The sequence below is a fragment of the Aotus nancymaae genome, unplaced genomic scaffold (assembly GCF_030222135.1).
Source record: "Aotus nancymaae isolate 86718 unplaced genomic scaffold, 86718_ANA_hifiasm-v0.15.2.pri h1tg000058l, whole genome shotgun sequence".
NCBI classification, from domain to species: Eukaryota; Metazoa; Chordata; class Mammalia; order Primates; family Aotidae; genus Aotus; species Aotus nancymaae.
The window spans coordinates 19,317,677-19,338,188 of NW_026988472.1; the positions used below are offsets into that span (position 1 = coordinate 19,317,677).

A 20,512-nucleotide genomic window follows, 5' to 3' on the forward strand; every position below is an offset into this window, starting at 1 on the left:
ATTGATTTAGAAATGAGGCTGCTAAAGTCCTCTGTTCCCGTTGTCCCACCGAAGATTGTTTCTTGTTCTGTTCAGTCATGCCTTCTTGCACCCAGGGGAAATGAGGCAAACCCCCACCCCCAAGCCTGACAGGCCAGGGAGGGTTAGTGTGAGTTCTGTACCCCACAAGGGTGATGCTCAGAGTTTTGGAGTTGGTGTCTTCTCAGTTGTAGCAAAGAATTTTTGCTGAGAAGGTAAAAATCTCTAGTTAATAGATGACTGAATTAATGTATGGGCCTCCAGTCCAAAGGGACCAACATCTTCCCTGCTTCCAGGATACTACTTGAGAGGTGAGGAGGCAGGCAGCAGAGGGGTTTGGTAAGGGGAAGGGGAAACACCCCTGGAAGCCTGTCTTTAACCCTTTCTGCTTGAATGTTAAGACTAAGGTCATGCTGAGCTAGTTGGCAGCATCTTACGGGCGGGTGCTGCTGCTTTGAAGGAGTGCCCCAGTAACACCCGTGTTGTTCTTCTGCAAAGGTGGATGCGAGCACGGCCCATAGGATCGATGGCCTGGCAGCACTGAGCATGGACCGCACTGGCCTAATCCGGGAAGGGCTCCGGGTCCCCGGAAACATCGTCTATTCTAGCTTGTGTGGACTGGGCTCCGAGAAGGGTCGGGAGACTGCCACGAGCACTCTAGGTGGCCTTGGGTTTTCTTCGGAAAGAAATCCAGAGATGCAGTTCAAACCGAATACACCCGAGACAGTGGAGGCTTCCGCTGTCTCTGGAAAACCCCCAAATGGCTTCAGTGCTATATACAAAACACCGCCTGGAATACAAAAAAGTGCTGTAGCCACAGCAGAAACACTGGGCTTGGACAGGTCTGCCAGCGACAAACAGAGCCCTCTCAACATCAATGGTGCTAGTTATCTGCGGCTGCCCTGGGTCAATCCTTACATGGAGGGTGCCACGCCAGCCATCTATCCTTTCCTTGATTCGCCAAATAAGTATTCACTGAACATGTACAAGGCCTTGCTACCTCAGCAGTCCTACAGCTTGGCCCAGCCGCTGTATTCTCCAGTCTGCACCAACGGGGAGCGCTTTCTCTATCTGCCACCACCTCACTACGTCAGCCCCCACATCCCATCGTCCTTGGCATCACCCATGAGGCTCTCGACGCCTTCGGCCTCCCCAGCCATCCCACCTCTTGTCCATTGCGCAGACAAAAGCCTCCCATGGAAGATGGGGGTCAGCCCTGGGAATCCTGTTGATTCCCATGCCTATCCTCACATCCAGAACAGTAAACAGCCCAGGGTTCCCTCTGCCAAGGCAGTCACCAGTGGCCTGCCGGGGGACACGGCTCTCCTGTTGCCCCCTTCGCCTCGGCCCTCACCCCGGGTCCACCTTCCCACCCAGCCTGCTGCAGACACCTACTCGGAGTTCCACAAGCACTATGCCAGGATCTCCACCTCTCCTTCAGTTGCCCTGTCAAAGCCATACATGACAGTCAGCAGCGAATTCCCCGCGGCCAGGCTCTCCAACGGCAAGTATCCCAAGGCTCCGGAAGGGGGCGAAGGTGCCCAGCCAGTGCCCGGGCATTCCCGGAAAACAGCGGTTCAAGACAGAAAAGACGGCAGCTCACCTCCTCTGTTGGAGAAGCAGACCGTTACCAAAGACGTCACAGATAAGCCACTAGACTTGTCTTCTAAAGTGGTGGATGTAGATCCTTCCAAAGCTGACCACATGAAAAAAATGGCTCCTACTGTCCTGGTTCACAGCAGGGCTGGAAGTGGCTTAGTGCTCTCCGGAAGTGAGATTCCGAAAGAAACACTATCTCCTCCGGGAAATGGTTGTGCTATCTACAGATCTGAAATCATCAGCACTGCTCCCTCCTCCTGGGTGGTGCCTGGGCCAAGTCCTAATGAAGAGAACAATGGCAAAAGCATGTCACTGAAAAACAAGGCTTTGGACTGGGCGATACCACAGCAGCGGAGTTCATCATGTCCCCGCATGGGTGGCACCGATGCTGTCATCACTAACGTTTCAGGGTCTGTGTCAAGCGCAGGCCGCCCAGCCTCCGCATCACCGGCCCCCAATGCCAATGCAGATGGCACCAAAACCAGCAGGAGCTCCGTAGACACCACACCATCCGTTATTCAGCACGTGGGCCAGCCCCCGACCACTCCTGCCAAGCACAGTGGCAGCACCAGCAGCAAGGGCGCCAAAACCAGCAACCCAGAACCGAGTTTCAAAGCAAATGAGAACGGCCTCCCACCAAGCTCTATATTTCTGTCTCCAAATGAGGCATTCAGGTCCCCACCAATTCCCTACCCCAGGAGCTACCTCCCTTACCCAGCCCCTGAGGGCATTGCTATAAGTCCCCTCTCCCTACATGGCAAAGGACCTGTCTACCCTCACCCAGTTTTGTTACCCAATGGCAGCCTGTTTCCTGGGCACCTTGCCCCAAAGCCTGGACTGCCCTATGGGCTGCCCACCGGCCGTCCAGAGTTTGTGACCTACCAAGATGCCCTGGGGTTGGGCATGGTGCATCCCATGTTGATACCACACACGCCCATAGAGATCGCTAAAGAGGAGAAACCAGAGAGGAGGTCCCGGTCCCACGAGAGAGCCCGCTATGAGGACCCAACCCTCCGGAATCGGTTTTCTGAGATTTTGGAAACTAGTGGCACCAAATTACATCCAGAAGTCCCCACCGACAAGAACCTAAAGCCGAACCCCAACTGGAATCAAGGGAAGACTGTTGTCAAAAGTGACAAGCTTGTCTACGTAGACCTTCTCCGAGAAGAACCAGATGGTAAAACTGACACAAACGTGTCCAAACCCAGCTTCGCAGCGGAGAGCGTTGGCCAGAGTGCTGAGCCCGCCAAGCCATCAGCCGAGCCGGCCCTGCAGCAGCACCATGATTTCATCGCCCTGAGAGAGGAGTTGGGGCGCATCGGTGACTTCCACGAAAATTATTCTTTCAAACAGGCTCCAGGCCAGCCAGTCTTCAGCGTAAGCAAGGACAGTGTTCCGGCAGGTACCAACAAAGAGAACCTAGGGATGCCAGTCTCAACTCCATTCCTGGAGACCACTCTGGGAAGCGATGGTCCTGCTATAACTTTTGGTAAAACCCAAGAGGATCCCAAACCATTTTGTGTGAGTGGTGCCCCACCAAGTGTGGACGTGACCCCCACCTATACCAAAGATGGAGCCGATGAGGCCGAATCAAACGATGGCAAAGTTCTGAAACCGAAGCCATCTAAGCTGGCAAAGAGAATCGCCAACTCGGCGGGTTACGTGGGTGATCGATTCAAATGTGTCACTACCGAACTGTATGCAGATTCCAGTCAGCTCAGCCGGGAGCAACGGGCATTGCAGGTGAGCCCCTTTACCTGAATTTCAGTAACCTTACTGGTTGTCAGTTTTTTAATGTGTAAAGAGGATTGGGGGAGTATGGTAGGGCAGGGCACCAGGCAGATTTGGTGAATGAGGCTTGTGGTAATTTGAATGTATGCAATGTGGCCAGTAAGAGAACGTGAGTGGTAGCACTGAGGCGTGTCTGGATGCTTTAAGTTATTCTGTAGATTATAAGGGAACTCCACTCGAGGGCTGATAACAGACATTTTAATTATTGTGAAGAGTATCTAAAGACTGCATGACGTTTACCTATCAATTGCTTTGATTTCTCTGCCTGTAAGATAACAAATATACCTAGAAGTGCTGCTTAGAATGCCTTGCTTGATACTTGGTGGAGATGTGTAGCAGCCGCATGTCTGTGGGATTCATGCAAATTTTTCACCAAAAAGAAAGGAAAAAAAAGAAAAAAGGTTGCTTAAAGGGATAGAGTATGTATTTAACTTGCTAGTGAATTATGATAGATGTTGTATAGGAATTTCCTTAAGATATTTTACTTTTAATTAAAAGATGAATAAAGCCAAATTGTTTTGCAATGTTAAGAAAAAAATTGGTTTATGCTTATAAAAATGGATGAAGTTATCTAAATGATCCATTGAGTGCCCATTTTAATTACATAGATGGAAGGATTACAAGAGGACAGTATTTTATGTCTACCCGCTGCTTACTGTGAGGTCAGTTCTTCAAATTTTTATTACTAGAATCTTACATAAACCTTTTGAGTTAAATTTCATTTCCAAATATACCAAGGGAAGTTTGTGGGCCATGGTCGTCTTTACTCATTGTGCATTTTGTTTCTTTCCTGTTGTGTTTTTGTTTTGTTTTCTTTGCGTTGTGTTTTCGTTTTGTTTTATTTACCTTCAAAAGAGAATGTCTTTCTCTATGCACTAGTGTATGTGTGGATATACATACACACCGCATATATATATATCTATATACATATGACTTTATGAATAAAGAATGTGTGACTACTTACATATAGATACTCTTAAATTTTATCTGTTACACTTTAAAATACCTGAGTTACATCTCATAAATTGTGGTTGGTTTTGGGCACACTTTTCTTTGAAAATACTTTCCTTTAAGGTAAGGCAAATGAAATAGCTTTTATGGTAAGGCGTTGTGTTTTTTTTTTTCCATCTCCATTCTCTTTCTAGCGTGCAATGATGCGCTTCTCAGAGTTGGAGATGAAAGAAAGAGAAGGTGGCCACCCAGCAACCAAAGACTCCGAGGTGTGCAAATTCAGCCCAGCCGACTGGGAAAGGTTGAAAGGAAATCAGGACAAAAAGCCAAAGTCGGTCGCCCTGGAGGAGGCCATTGCCGACCAGAACGAAAGTGAGAGATGTAAGTAAACCTGCTTGTGGTGGCCTCAGGTCCAGCTGGCATCTGCGCAGAGAAATGGGCTGCTTTTGCCATGCATGGCATGCAGGGCCGATTGTCCTTTTGAATGGTGGCAACCAGGAGCGAGGCGTCTGTGAAAGATCATTTCCCGGGACACATCTTTTATTCCAAAGAAGCACTGGTCCTAGAGTTGATAAGGCTGTAATATAATACAATGTAGCAGAGGTATGGCAGTAGGAAATTTGGTGTAGGGACAAGTTGTATTTTGTGGCAGTGGAATGACACTTCCCAGCCGTCTCCTGTCCCACCCCCGTGGTGAGTCTGATGTGGAATGGAGAGTCCTTACATTCTCCCTCCAAAGGCATAGATGTTGTGGAAGTAGGATGAATGTGGTGAAGGCACCATAAAGACGAGTGCGATGATTTACCGTGGGGGTGGGGGAGAATTGGCCACAGAATCCGAGACAGCCTGGAGTGCCTGAGGGGGCTTTTCCCACTGGACAGAGGGCATCTTACATTTTGGAGGGGAAATGGTGTGATGAGAAAGCTGGCATCTTCCTCAGGACACTCTCTTGGGTCCTTAAAGCAGGCTCCCCACCCCACCAACAGGCTTGGCTTTGGGATTTGCCCATGAGTCTTCCAGAGTGCCAAGATGTGTTGGCAGCAAGTGGAGAAGGCTTTTCTGTTTATTTCTTAAATGTGCAAGCTTGAAGCTTTAGGTCTGCTTGCGACATGAGAAACCTCGCTGGGCGAAGGGGAATTAGGGTGGACACTTGGAGATGTTGGGTATGTTTGAGAGCTCCCCACTGTGGGCCGTCAGAGGTTGGATGTTCGCAACACAGTTCACTGGTGCCTGGCAGAGTTTGGGAAGAATTTGAGATCAGGGAGAGTGTGCTTCTTGCTACCTGGAGCACACACCCCTCCCTCCACTCGCAGCTCATCCCTGCGGTCAGACTAAGGCCACCCGCCAGGCTCCTGGGTAAGCTAAACCAGGACTGATTTGTTGTAAGTCATTGCTGAAGAAGACAGTTTCTGTTGCTAGTAAGTAGTGGCCTTACCCAAGTGGCAGGGACTCAATGTACCTGAAGTTGCTCAGTCTTCCTCAAAGCGTGGTTATACGTCAGCGGGAGGTCCAGGCCACTCTTGGGTGAAGTGGCAAAGAAGCCTTCCTCCTCCCTGACGATAGCTGCCAACTCACTGTCTCCCTGCTGAGTTGCCTCGAAACACCAGCTGTTGGGAAGGTTGTCAGAGGGACCTGGGAGAAGTGGGCAAGGCCGAGTTGAGAGGGGAAGGCCCTTCTAAGAGGGAGAGTGCCATACATGAGAATCCCTGTTTGTTCTGAGTATATGGCTGGGGGCCTGGAGGAAGGGACAGGAACTTAGCCAAGCTTCCAGTCTTCTTGCTGTTGCTCTGGTTTTTGAGTAACATGGCCAGACCCTCCATTCACATCTCAGTAACTCAGTGTGGCAAGTGGGAGCGGAGCCCAAGCCCCAGATGATTCAGAAAGGCCTCCCTTTCCCCTTCTGCAAGTCCCTCCAAGCTTCATACCAACAGGCTCTGTTCTTGGAGCACCCAGGACAGGTCCCCGCGAGCCGTAAGTCACCACGTAGTGCTCCTCAGGTAATGAGCTTTGGCAGGGAGAGCGGAAGAAGGGTTGGGGAAAGGCGAGGGCCGTTTTTTAAAGACTGGGGCCACAGAAGAGCTGGAGCACCACTGGTCTGTGGTTGATCAAGAGGAGGACCCTAGAGAAACCATTGTCCTTGCTGCTGCCACCGCCATCTCATCCAGGGGACAACAGGCGCTGGATCCATTTGGCTGCAAATTCAGTGGGCTGTCTCGGCCATCACGTTGCTCATGGATGTCACTGTGGCCCAGAGCCAAGCTGTGAGCCTACGGAAACTGGGGTGGGAATTTGGGGCAGGCAGGGGTCACAAAGAGGGTAGAAGATGCCTCCCCAGAGCCTCTCCCCTCCACTCCTGCAGCACCAGTAACTTCTGAGATGGCAGGTGCTGCTTGTGTCACTTCAGCCGTCTGCGTGTGGGTGCATCTTGTTGGGAGGGCTTGTTTAAGAAAATGGAGTTAACTGGAAAACACCATGCTTAGGATTTTCATTGACTCTTGGTGATAGTATGGGTGGCTGAGTTTTTCATTTAGAAATTGAACAAATGACTTAGGAGCATCCCCAAGCTTGAAAGTTTATTAATAGGAATGATCAGTGGTGTTTTGAAAATGGGGTAGGGAGCACAGAGGCATTGAGCTCTTCCTTCTTTTTCGTTTTGTTTTTAGTTTGATTCTATCGATTGATTTACTTCTGTTGATACATATTAGATGTTCATATTTGCCCTTCTTTCTTGAATTCGGGTGTCTGTCTCCCTTGGCAGCCACTTGGCTTATGTGGACCTAGGACTCAGTGGCATTGCCTGAGCAGGAGCTGGAGAAAGCGTGAGTGAAAGTGAAAGGGTTTCATGGCGCTTCTTGGCTCAGAAAACTTCTCTTCTAGGACTACATGCTTTGTAAACTACTCTGAGTTTGGGCAGACAGATGGCTACCAATGCCTCTGCTGGAGAGGGTAGAAGTTAGAACATGGTTAGCCTCTGCTTGAGGTGATGTTGCCTGCAGAGGCAGTGGATGTCATGGGCAGTCCTCAAAAATTTCAGTCCTCTCCCATCTTGTTTAGGGCTTATTGGGCAATGGTTATAACTGGTGAAGTTGCTGTGTTGCCATGGTGACTTGTAAATGTTGCCATGGCAATGCTTCTATGAGGTGTTGTGATGGCATAACCATCGTAAATCATGGGATGTATGTGGTGTGCATTATAAGACCACGATGTAGGGAGGAAGTGGTAGACAGTATAGGGCTCAACCATGTTCATATTCACATCAGCCTGGATCTCATGACCAACACATGGCATTCCACTTACAGAAGGACCAGAAGTAGCTGCAATGGAGGAGAAGCCTAATAGTTAGGACCCCTATATGTCTCTCTGTGTCTGTCTTTCCACCCGTCTCCTTTGCCCTCAAGGGTAATTTCTGTGGGTACTGGTAAGGACAGCCCCATTTGAGGGAGGTCCAACTGAAGTGTACAGGAAATGACATGGAGCCTCTCTGTCATAGCTGGTTGCCAAGGCAGTCAATGTGGATGTTCTTCGGAATTATTACTGACCCATGGAGGGAAACCCTAGCATAAGGTTGGGGGCCTTCACTGAGGGTAATTCAGATGTTTGCCTTGAGAGGCTCAGGGGTTGGATGAAGCAAGATGGGCCTCGTTTGTGAAAAGATCCTCTTGAGAATGGGCAAGAAAGCATCTACACTGTGTGTGAGCAGGCATGATTTCAGTGAACCCCAGATGTAGCAATGGAGGGTTCCTGATAATAGTTCTGGACTATTGAGGGGGCAGAAGGGGTCCCTCTCCGGCTGAATGGGGAATGGTGGGGACTTAGAGGAGGCGTGTGTGTTTCACGTCCCTTGTCCTAGTCTGCTGGCCTCCCCATGAACGGGGAGCAGGAGGTGGTATGTTCAGGGCAGCCCTTCCCACCCCCACTGGGCAGCTTTTCCCAGAGGAGACAGATGGCAAGATCTCCCCATGTCTAATGGGGGTGCTCCCTAGCAGAGAGACTAAGTCCCAGGTCAATCACTGCCTGTTGATGCCAGCCTGTGAAATAAGTGATCACATGTCTTCTAGGTGGCTTTCTGTGGACAAAAGATACTGGCAGTTTAGGCATAAGGCCAGGTAGGTGAGATATAAATTCATTTCACTATTAGGAAGTTAGCAGTGAAGGGCAAAACTTCAGTGGAAAACTTTCTCCCTGAGAAAAATGCCTTAGACTTGGTTGAGATTGCTACAAATACAGGTGGCTGTGTGAGACCTGGAGTTCAAATGGAAGCTGTGGAAGTCAAATCCAAAACACTAGGGTTGAGAGATTCTTTTTTTTTTTTGAGATAGGGTCTCACTCTGTCACCCAGGCTGGAGTGCAGTGGCGCAATCTCGGCTCACTGCAGCCTCCGCCTGCCGGGTTCAAGCGATTCTCCTGCCTCAGCCTCCGGAGTAGCTTGGACTACAGGCATGTGCCACCATGCCCGGCTAAGTTTTGTATTTTTAGTAGAGATGCGGTTTTACCATGTTGGTCAGACTGATCTCAAACTCCTGACCTCGTGATCCGCTCACCTCAGCCTCCCAAAGTGCTGGGATTGCAGGCTTGGGCCACCGTGCCCAGCTGAGAGATTCTTAATCTGATGTGGTTTTAATGGGGGGTGTGTCTGGGAAGGGTGTCAGGACAGGGCAGTTCATTCTGGGTGGGGCCCCACACTTGATAAGCTGCTGCCTCATTATGACCTAGGAGGGTATAGTGACATAACCCAGTCACCTCTGCTTTCAAACCACTTGGTTCGAACCGTCTCTCCACGGTCTACATTTTTACCTTGCACCTTAGTGTCCTTTTGTAAGTAATTTCTCCAGCCTTTCTCCTGCTGTGCCGTGTTTTTGAAGCCCACCAGGGGAGGTGGCTTGCAGTAAAAGTCCCACTTTACAACTGAAGGGGGCCAAACTGTAAAGTGGTGCTGTTACTGCCAGAGTGGTTAAGAGGGTCACAGAGCAGCCCACCCTTTTTGTATCCCCAGGCCAAGCTGAATGCGGTGGTCACCACGCCTGCTTAGTGGAAGGCTTGGGCAGCTTGTGTGTTTTCTCCTGCTGCTGCCGTGACAGAACACCACCTTGGCCATGTTTTTGGGTGCCCACCCGGTGCTGGTGTACCTATAGAGACCTGGGGCTGTATTCCATGGTGGGGGTTTGGGTGCCAAGTCCCAGGCCCAGCCATTCCTATCCATACAGTGCACCATTGTGAGTGAGGATGAGGAGGAAAGGTTGGGGAGATTCTACCATTCCTTTGCAAGAGTAGATGCAGCCTCATCTGTTCCCCCTTAAAACACCGTTGAAGAGGAGGTGAATGGGTCCTTGCACCATTGACAGTACAAGCTAGCCAACACCCCGGTAAAGCTTACCCCCACAGCTGACTGCCATAAACCGCTGGGAATGCGCCCGAGAGAAGTCGGTGAGGGGGGTGGTCAGGAGTGGGAGTAGTATTTGAAGTGGGTTGGGGAGAGGAAGAATGAGATCAGCGGATGAGGTGTGTGCTTATTTCATCTAGAAACTGACTTGCGTGCCTCCGCTCAGAGTTACCAAGACACCAGACTCATAACCCTGATGATGAGCAGGATCATTTCAGCCGGCCAAGGGCGAACACCTTAACCTCGCTGTGGTCATTAAGTAGTTATCATTTATATTCATCGTGTATTAGAAAAATTGCTGTTTCTTGGGCTAGAGCATAAGTAGGAAGTGATGTTGGGCTGAGATGACAGAGAAAAGCCCCACAGCCCGTGATAGGCTGAGGACAGGGTTCCTGGGACCAGCGGTTTTGCAAGCGCTGGCCTGGCATGGAAGACACACCAACAATAAGGGGATGTCTGTAGATGCCTGCATGTGACAGAAGATGTGAAGAGGAATGTCAGCTGGGTGACCAGCATCCCCGTGGGAGTCCCCCTGTGTTGGACAGGAAATGGGAACAATTCAACCCATTGGTTTAACATCTGTGCATCCAGCAGATCTAGTTCTGTGAAGTTTTCTCTGAACTCGTGCATGTGTTAGGAAACCATGCCTTTGGCTTTGCCAGGCCCCTCTTCCCAGCAGCCTGGGTCTGCCTGGGTTCCATGCCTCCCTCTGGCCTGGACTGCAGGCCCAGAGCCCTCCAGGAGGGAGGGTCACTTCTGCCCACCAAGGACCTGGGCTTTCTTTCAGCACTCTTGTCTCCTGTCCCTCTTCATCATTTCCCCAGTTGGCCTAGGTGAATATTGGTGTTATCCCTTCACTAGATGACATTTTGGGGATATTTGGTCGCTTTATCCCATCAGCCTGACATTTATTTCAAAATAATGACCTCAGCAACTGTTTCCATAAAGATTTTTAGGTCAGCCCAGGCATGGTTGCATCTTCTGCTGAAAGTGTAAAGGACTGTAGTGCTTTGAAAAACGTAGAGTTGACACCCCATCTTTCTTGGTTCCCTTTGGCCCCAACCATAAGGAGGAGAAGGGGAAGGAGCGTGGTGCGCACCGCACTCTGCTCTACTTGCTGCTCGTCTTCAATGTACCCTTCCTCTGAAAAGTTCTGTTTCTGAGGATTTTGTCCTACCATGTGAGGACCCCAGTGTCCAAAGAAGCAGCTGTCAGTAGCACATGACCTTCGGGCTTCATTCATGTCCTCTTGTCTCCCTCCCCCAGGCGAGTATAGTGCTGGAAACAAGCACCATGATCCCTTTGAAGCCCCCGAAGACAAAGACCTTCCTGTGGAGAAGTACTTTGTGGAGCGGCAGCCTGTGAGCGAGCCGCCCGCAGCCCAGGTGGCCTCGGACATGCCGCCCAGCCCCACCCTCCGGGTGGACAGGAAACGCAAAGTCTCAGGTGACAGCAGCCACACTGAGACCACTGCTGAGGAGGTGCCGGAGGACCCTCTACTGAAAGCCAAACGCCGACGAGTCTCTAAAGGTGAGCCCTGTCCGCTTCGCCCGCCTGCTGGGGGGTGGGCCTGTGCATGCGGCCGCAGTGGATGGACAGGAGGTGTGGATATGCGACGCGCTGCCCCCGTAGACAGCCGGTGAGGGGAAGCCGTGGGGCACAGCAGTGGAGCGGACCATCTCCATTGCCACACCGCCTCATGAGATTCCCACCCTGGAGCCCCCGGGGGGAGCCGCCTGCACCTCCCCTCTCCCAAAGCCAGAACCCAGATGGCCAAAGACTATCAGGCCCCTCCCAAAAGCAGAGACCAGTGGCCACACCCCCTCCCCCACCCTATTAGTGATGCGTAAGACAGTTTGTTCCCCCCCAGGGGGCTTTTTGATTAATTTGTAGTTATTTCTCCATTAGATGACTGGCCTGAGAGGGAAATGACAAACAGTTCCTCTAACCACTTAGAAGACCCACATTATAGTGAGCTGACCAACCTGAAGGTGTGCATTGAATTAACAGGGCTCCATCCTAAAAAACAACGCCACTTGCTGCACCTTAGAGAACGGTGGGAGCAGCAGGTTTCGGCAGCCGAAGGCAAACCTGGCCGGCAAAGCAGGAAGGAAGTGACCCAGGCCACTCAGCCTGAGGCCATTCCTCAGGGGACTAACATCACCGAAGAGAAACCTGGCAGAAAAAGGGCAGAGACCAAAGGCAACAGAAGCTGGTCGGAAGAGCCTCTCAAACCCAGTGACAATGAGCAAGGTATGCGGGGTCTACCCCTTGAGTGCCACTCCTCTCCTGGAGGGTGGGTCATCTACTCTCTGTAGGAAAGGGCTTTCGAGGAGACCTTAGAAGGCCATAGAAGTGGACTTGAAGGAGGATGTGGCAGGCAGGGAGTTCTCTCTTAATGTCCTTGCCTGTGGCTGGACAGGAAGTCAGTCAGGGTGGCCCAGGGCGTTGCCAGCACCCTCATTCCAGCCTCAGGCTGTCTCCAGTCTCTGGGTCCTGAGCACCGAGACCCAGTGGGTGGGAGGGGGCAGGAGAGCAGGAAGAGCCAGCTTCTGTCCTCTCTGCTGCGCCCTTTGAAGCAACTTGCCACTTGGTGTTTTGTGGGTTAACCTAGGTGCCGTTTGAATGTGGTATAATTAAAATATTAATGCTTTGAAAACATAATTGGTAGATCTTTAAAAACTGAAGCCGCTCCAGTGATCAGTGTTAACAATGGGCTTTTCTTCCTGCACTGGCTACAACTGTGTAACGCCTGCTTCTTCTCCTGTCTCCCGCCCGCCCGCCACCCCGTCACCCCCTCCGTATTTAGGCTTGCCTATGTTCTCCGGCTCTCCGCCCATGAAGAGTCTTTCATCCACCACCAGTGCAGGCGGCAAAAAGCAGGCTCAGCCAAGCTGCGCACCAGCCTCCAGGCCGCCTGCCAAACAGCAGAAAATTAAAGAAAACCAGAAGACAGATGTGCTGTGTGCAGATGAAGAAGAGGATTGCCAGGCTGCCTCCCTGCTGCAGAAATACACCGACAACAGCGAGAAGCCATCCGGGAAGAGACTGTGCAAAACCAAACACTTGATCCCTCAGGAGCCCAGGCGGGGATTGTCACTGACAGGGGAATACTACGTGGAGAATGCCGATGGCAAGGTACTCTGACCCCCGCTTCCCCCTAGGGTCTGTGGGAGTATATCCCTGCCTGCCGGCTTCCCAGCTTGTGGGGACAAAGCTTTCCTTTTCCTGGACTCCTCCCCTACACCATACTTCACCCCCCTGTCCTAGAGGAGCATGTCTTCCGGGTGGCCTCGAAGTTTCAAACTAGTAAGAATGAAACTCCTTCCCCCAAACCCTCCTTTGACAAGCACCTCCCACCCCCTAAAAAAGACAAGGAAAAAAGTGTCTCTCCATGCAGGTTTGTCATGTAGGGAAGAGGAGGGGAAGCAGCCACTGTTAGAAGGACATAGGCTTAACTGTGTGCGCTGCCTGGTTTTATGATAGGTGACTGTCCGGAGATTCAGAAAGCGGCCGGAGCCCAGTTCAGACTACGATCTGTCACCAGCCAAGCAGGAGCCAAAGCCCTTCGACCGCTTGCAGCAACTGCTACCGGCCTCCCAGTCCACGCAGCTGCCATGCTCAAATTCCCCTCAGGAGACCACCCAGTCTCGCCCAATGCCACCGGAAGCACGGAGACTTATTGTCAATAAGAACGCGGGCGAGACCCTTCTGCAGCGGGCAGCCAGGCTTGGCTATGAGGTGGGTCCCTGTGGGCGCTCCCTGGGGTTGCCGGCTGGGGGGCGGGGCCCGAGGGCTGCCGCTGGTGAAGGGAGGGACTTGGAGAGCGGAGCAGAGCAGAGCGCAGCCCTCTCCACATCGGGGGGCTGGGCCAGTGCTCCAGCATGATGTTTGTGTTAGCCCCGCTCTCTCTGCTGTCTCTTTGGTGGCTTGTTCAGTTGCGATGTGGAAAGAAAGGCCTCTCTGATGTTCAGTTCGTGTTCAGGCAGGTAGGCTGCTTCGGCACCCTCCAGTCTCGCTCACTTATCTCTGATATAAAATCTGACACAACCCAGGGCTTGGCGACTGGGGGAATTTTAATGAGCCCTTTGGATTCTGATTAGCAAGGGGGAGAGAAGTTATTAGCTCTATCTGGGGCTGCCTGTACTGTTTCTGGTGGAGGGGTAGCCGTGTGGGGGTAGTGGGCAGGAAGTAGCTGTGCGGGTCACAGAGGTGGGAGTTGGGGCGGACCTAAGGTCTCTTTCTGAGAGAGGGTACAGTAGCCCCAGGGCTAAGGGCTTTGGGAGGAGGAACTGAGACTCAGGGCTTTTCCTTCAGCTCACTGCTTCTCCCTAGCCCCCCTGCCCATCCTCCTCCCAGCATGGGCCATGACAATGATAGCTTACATTGATGAGCCCCTGAGATCCAAAGTAACTAATTTCACCCTTTCATCATCTTTGTGCGATTGTAACTCATATTATTCCTGCTTTCAGATGAGGAAACTGAGTCCCAGAGGCGTTAAATGACTTGAACAGATAATAATCTAGCAGCCTGGCTCCAAAGCCCAGTCTCTCCCCATCCGCGCAAACCCAGCTCCTCTCCAGGACGAGCTCCCATTGGAATTGAGCTTTTCACAGTTCAAAACCTCCCTCTGCCCCTGTGCATCTCCCCACCACACACTTGTCAGTTGAGATTGTGATGTAACAGCCCACAGGGCAAAGGCATTTTTTATGCTGGCATCAGCTCTCTGGGAGTCGTGGTGAAAATAAAATGCAGCTCAGCAGGCTGAGTGTGAAGTGTGGAGAAGCACCCGGGCAACAGGATCTGCACTAGCCCATGCTCAGCTATGGGCTCCCGAATTCAGCCAGAGCCCAGGCTCGCATACCTTAACCCTGCCGCAGTCTGCTGTGCCTTGAGCCTTTCCTGATGGGATGACCCATCTGCCAGTCTTCCCTGGACCCAGAGCCCACCCTGGGGCATGATTGTGTGGTTGATATCTCTGGATTATCTTTGAGGGAACTCTCCAGAAGGATTTGGAAATTAGCTCAGTTACTCAAAGATTAAACCCAAGCAGCAGCCAGTTGGTTTTGCATAAGCTGAGCCTATGAGGACAGGGTAGATGCAGTGTGCCAGGCAGGGCCACTCACTCCTAGGCATGGTTGAGGAAATGGACTTGTGCTTCCAACAAACACAGAGGTAAGGGACAGCTCCAGGGCAGCACACTCACTGGCCATGGCGGGGTGGGGCTCCTGGCCTGGTCTTTGATCTTGGCTTCATTTATCCCAGTCTCACCTTTCTGACTTCAAGAGGCCTTGTGGGCGCTCTAAGGAACAGTTTCCATTTTGGTGGTTTTCCTTATAGCAGGTGGGTCTGAGGCCTGTACTAAGGAACACTAATCCATACTTTCTCAGGCTACCAGGCCTTCGGGGAAAGAAGCCTTGAGAATGTTTATGGAAGGACTTTTCCCCTTCAAATGTAAATTTCACTATAGAACTTTCCCAGGTCATCAGTTTTGATGCTAAATGTTTTAATTACTAGATGAAAGCTTTCAACTTTGAATCCAACATTCTGAGATTTCTTTAGTCAGAAATTAAAATGTTAGGAGGATAGTCCGTTTAGATGTGGCAGTGTAAACTCTATAAAATAAAAGAACAATTTGCTTAACGGGTTAAGGTGCGGTATGAATGCACAGCTTTGGGAGGGGTTTCCCAAAACCCCTCTATCATTGTCTTCCGCTTAGCTAAAAAGATACCACATGCAGTATAAAGGCTGCTCAAGCTTTGTTTTCTGTTAATCTGGTTCTTGAGGTTTAGAAACACCCTCTGCTCTTCAGATCTGTAATAGACCACCTGAAAGGCCAGTTACACTTGAACCTTTCCCTGTCAGTTCTTAGGCTAAAATGCCAATGTGGAACCACATGCTTGTGCATTTAGTGGTGATGGTTAAATTTTCTATGAATCGAATAAATCATGTTTTTAAAAAAGTTAATGAGGCATTTAATTAATTAACAATGTCGGGTTTATGGCCTTTATGGTTACATTTTGCGGTTAATGGCATTCAGCTTATAGCTGCTTAACAGAGAATTGTCCAACAAAAACAGTGTGATTTTGTTTGGGAATGGGCGGGCTGCCCTTCAAACACTCCCGTTTCCAGCATGGAGAATAAACCAAGTAACGTCTTGGGTAGACAGACTTGTCCAGCTTCTTTATTCTCTCTGTTGGTGTGACGAAAGTTGCCACCTATTTAAGATGCCATCACCCTCCCAGCTAGGAGAGTGTCATTAGCCTGCTTGACCCCAACAGAAAAGGTGCAAGTGATGTTGGTCATGGCTGGATCGTAGCCCTTTAGCCAGGGCCCTTGATTGGGCCTTTGGAAACTTCCCAGCAAACCCGTTGCCAAAAGACCTAAGTTACAGGTCTAATGCTTCGTGTTAATTGAATCTGGGGCTTAGCCTCTCTGAGTCTCAATTTCCTTGAATGTTAAATGAGAATCATACCACTTTTCCTTCCTGAGATCTCACAGGTAACTGTGGGATATGACATACATATTTGGGAGCATCAGAAGTGTAATGGTGGCCAACAGCAAAACATCTGACCTGGTTGTTACGTTACTGTTGCCTTGCCTGCCATCCTACAGGATAACAGAGTTGACTTACCCTTCAGCCTCGACATCTTTCATTCCTAGGTTCCCTCAAATCAGCCCTAGTAGTGATTAAAGTTTCCAGGTGAAGGCCGGCCGTAATTGTCAGAGCAAATAAACCCTGGGTTGATAGAACAACCAGGCTGGCCGCCAGGATCCGGATAAATTGATCTGTGCACAGCAGTCAGTGGTGCTTAGAGCCGATCCCTGAGTCACGTGACAGGGCCTCTCCCTGGCTGGGCACACAACTCATTAGCTTACAGCCGTCTACTCGAGTCTGGCTAGTGAGGGCCTGCTAAAAGAGCAGCAGCTTCATGTGGTATCCTGGATACCAATGCTCGGGGCAGGTGGCCTAGGAGCTCAGAGGATTGTGGGCTTTCTGGCAGGTAAGGGCCTGAAGCAAGAGACGCTTCTGTGGGCATGGAGCTGCTGCAGTGGTCTGAAGCAACAGGGAATGAGTGGCCGGGGTTACCAGCATGCAGCCTTAGGTTCACAGCGGGAGCATCTAGAACATTCTAGTTATAGTGCCCAAGTGAGTGGTCACCTTTGACTGACGTGTCCTAGAAAGGGCATAAAAGAATTTTCAGAACTCACCTCACATTTATGGATGGCTCAAATGTTGCCTATTTTAGGTTACAGATGAGTTATTTAAGAGTTGGAACAGGAGAGCCTGCTGTGGCCCATCAAGCTCCCCCCTTGCCAAGTGGAATGTCTGTTGGGCTACCCCACATGCTCTGGCTTTCCCCCCAGTCTTCAGAACCTGACAGCTCTCTGCTGGCCTTGACTGCTAGGAAAACAGTGTAACCTGTTGTCTGGTGGCAGATAGTGTTCCATGTGTTTGAGAACTTTCTTAATCAAGGTAATAAAACATGGAGTAAATTACCGCTCTGCTTACTGGGAGCGGTTCATTTTAATATTTTAACACGCCAAAGAAGTGAGATTAATAACAGTGATTCTCATGCAAACTGTTGATGCGGAACACGTTCTGCAAAGTGGGAAGGGTAGGTTCATCTTACTTAGTTCCTGAAATGCGTAGGTTGTGGTATGTGGTGTATTAGATTCCTGTCATTAGGTTAAGTAAATATGAAATTATATTGATTCAGCTGCAAGTGGGGTGGAGAGTGAAGCAAAAAGAGGGCGGGGTTATTAGAAGTATTGATGTCATTTGTTGATGATGTGTGTGGTACCAACAGGCACTGCCGCCCAACCTCCGACGTCTGGTCTTTCCAAGGGGTGTGAGGACCAGGCTAAACTCCTGGGCAGCCTCCTGTCTGTGAGGTTGAGAAATGTTCTCCAACTCGTTTAATCATTCGTTATGCCTTGATTGTCCTTGCTTTTTTTTTTTCTATCATTACACATCAACTCTTGCACATATGTCCTTGCTTTTATCTAAACTTGTGTCGTCATCCACTACTACCTGTTGGATGAACCGATCAAGTGAGGATGTCCTTGTACTTACTCATGTGTCGTTTAAAATATTAGCAGCCAAATCCCTCTGTATTCACTGTGCCAGGCACTGGGCTAAGGGCTCGTGTGGATCTCTAACTACAGCTTCTCAGCAGCCCCTGGTAGGTGCTGTTGCTTTCCTCCAAAGGAGGAGAGGAGGCTTTGGAGAATTTGAAGCGTACCTCGCCCAGGGCCGGGCAGCTGGGCAGCAGACCCCTAAATGGTGCTGTCCCTGTCATCGGACGCTTTGCACATGTGTTTGCCCCTCACCAAGACATCCACCGTCTGCCTGAGAGGCAGTGGGTTCTCAGGCCTGAAGGTGTATCTTTGAAAGCTACAGAGAGGTCCACCTTACAAGGTTATTGTGCAGTATCTGATGGCGTTCCTCCCTCCCCTCCGCACAGGAAGTGGTCCTGTACTGCTTGGAGAACAAGATTTGTGACGTGAATCATCGGGATAACGCAGGTTACTGCGCCCTGCATGAAGCTTGTGCCAGGGGCTGGCTCAACATTGTGCGACACCTCCTTGAATATGGCGCTGATGTCAACTGTAGCGCCCAGGATGGAACCAGGTCAGTGATGTGTCTTGTTCTCAGCCTGGCTCTGCTGACACCAAGCTTCGCTATCTGTGCAGTGGCAGTTCTCAGGGTATGCGGGAAATTCCAGGAGGAAAGACAGAGGGTAACTGTAAGCATACTGACCACTGGGTCCTGCAGTGGTCTGTATGGTCTGAATCCAGCAGACCTTTGGCAAATGTAGATGTAAAGCTCCCAATTTTGGTCAGTCCTGTAACATTCCTATGAACCAAAGCTTCTGGAAATGTTGAGGCCTGCAGGAATAATTGGGGGTGTTGCTTTTCTTTGAGTCTTGCCCTGTTTCCCAGGCTGGAGTGCAGTGGTGCAAATATATTTGAGCTAAAAGTCCCAGGCGTACAGAGGGCCAGCTGCCCCTCCACTGGTTCAGCAGGACCTGCCATTGCCACCCACATCCCCAGCCGTGGCTCTCACCCTGTCCTTGACTCTGGTTTATTGGTCAGAGACCCAGGTCTAAGTCGGCCCGAGCGTCTTCCTGGTTGTGTGAGTGGGATGCTGCCATGAGGCCGGGCACTGGGGGTTTCCTGACAGTGACAGAAACGGCCAAATGGAAATGTATTTGGTCTTTCACACTTTGCAAATAGCATTCCCTCAGATTGGGCAGAGATCCACCTTCTTCCCGCCAACCCCAACCCCCAGCTCCATGAACACAGGTAGGAGGCCTCTGTACCCTCCTGAGAACACACCCCACCAGGCCCAGTTTCCTCTCCCCAGTGTTCCCTTGGCTTCTGGGCCAGAGGCTGATCACCCATCTGTGTGAGGTCCTGGGGTCAAGCTTTCAGGAGAGTCTCCACTAATCTTTGCATCTAGTTTCTTTTAAAAATAGAGGTGCCTTTTTTTTTTTAATAGTGTGACAATTGCTTGTGTTGGCTTCCATGATGATGGGATTTCTTATCCCCTGTAAGTTACCTTCACATGGTCTATAACTACTTAAATTTCTTGAAAATGTTTGCATTTTCGGCTTGAGTTCCTTCTTAGGCCTCGGATTAAGATAGGGTTTGCAGCTGGGCAGTGGCTCTCTTCCCTGTAATCCTGGCACTTTGGGAGTTCAAGGCAGGAGGATCACTTGAGCCTAGGAGTTCAAGACCACTCTGAGATTTAGGCCTGAAATAGTTCTTCATATGCCCTGTAAAGGGTTATTGCTTGACCTAGAGCCAATCACTGTAGCTCAGTTTCTGTATCTGTGCAGTGGGAGTGACTATGCACACCTCTTGGATGAAATACTGTACTTAGGAGGCTCAGTACACAAGGTACACATGCACCTAGCTTTGCCTGTTGCTGTTAAAGGAGACAAGTGCTTTATGAGTAAGTGTGGCTTGCGTGAGCATAATTCTATTGCGCCTCTCTTCCTAGGCCTCTGCACGATGCTGTTGAGAACGATCACTTGGAAATTGTCCGACTACTTCTCTCTTATGGTGCTGACCCCACCTTGGCTACTTACTCAGGTAGAACCATCATGAAAATGACCCACAGTGAACTTATGGAAAAGTTCTTAACAGGTACGACAAAGTCCAAGAAATGGTCTTACTAAAAATTAGATGGTAGCTCGATACAATAGATTGGAATTTGACTAGGCAGAAATCATGAAGGCTGGAACTGTAAAGCTTTTTGGACAGCAGCCGGGTGTTTGAACTTTTATGTGGTTTGACTTTATTCTAGTGACGTTAAGTCATCTATTCGCCCTCATGTTTTAAAAGTTTTCCTGAAGTTATTCTCATTTTCCACAAATGCATTCTTCACTTAGGTATGGCTCATAGGTTTACATCTTGAGTCTGGGAAAAATGACTCAAACCTTCCATACGTGAAATTATTTGGACAGGTTTATGGTGTTAGGTCATCAGATAACCTATTATTTAAGCCCCGGGCGTTACAAAACCCTAAAGCAGAAGCACAGGTTTTCCTGAGTGTCAGGCACCTGCAGTTAAATTCCTTATCAGACACTTCCTGCCAAAGAATGCCACTAACTCACCGGTGACCCGCCCTTGTTTACCTTAAATTACACTCACTTGTTGGAAGAAGCAGCTTAGGCTATCAAAGAAGAGATACATAAATAGGCTGGGCGTGGTGGCTCACACCTGTAATCCCAACACTTTGGGAGGCTGAGGCAGCAGATCACC

General features: G+C 50.2%; 1 protein-coding gene across 9 annotated transcripts in view; it reads left to right on the forward strand.

Annotated features, from left to right (window-relative positions):
* The window catches only part of BCOR (BCL6 corepressor), a 125,570-nt gene that overhangs the window by 101,560 nt on the left and 3,498 nt on the right, over positions 1-20,512 (forward strand). For 4 of the 9 annotated variants that reach the window (XM_012448123.2, XM_021673274.2, XM_012448124.2 and 1 more), the window contains exons 4-12: positions 517-3,360; positions 4,017-4,070; positions 4,554-4,740; positions 11,006-11,269; positions 11,648-11,992; positions 12,549-12,877; positions 13,226-13,480; positions 18,208-18,374; positions 19,749-19,894. In XM_012448123.2, the coding sequence (XP_012303546.1) occupies positions 517-3,360; positions 4,017-4,070; positions 4,554-4,740; positions 11,006-11,269; positions 11,648-11,992; positions 12,549-12,877; positions 13,226-13,480; positions 18,208-18,374; positions 19,749-19,894 (4,591 nt within the window). The remainder of the gene's footprint in view (positions 1-516; positions 3,361-4,016; positions 4,071-4,553; positions 4,741-11,005; positions 11,270-11,647; positions 11,993-12,548; positions 12,878-13,225; positions 13,481-18,207; positions 18,375-19,748; positions 19,895-20,512) is intronic. The other 5 variants (XM_012448127.2, XM_021673276.2, XM_012448128.2 and 2 more) reach the window with 3 other exon arrangements.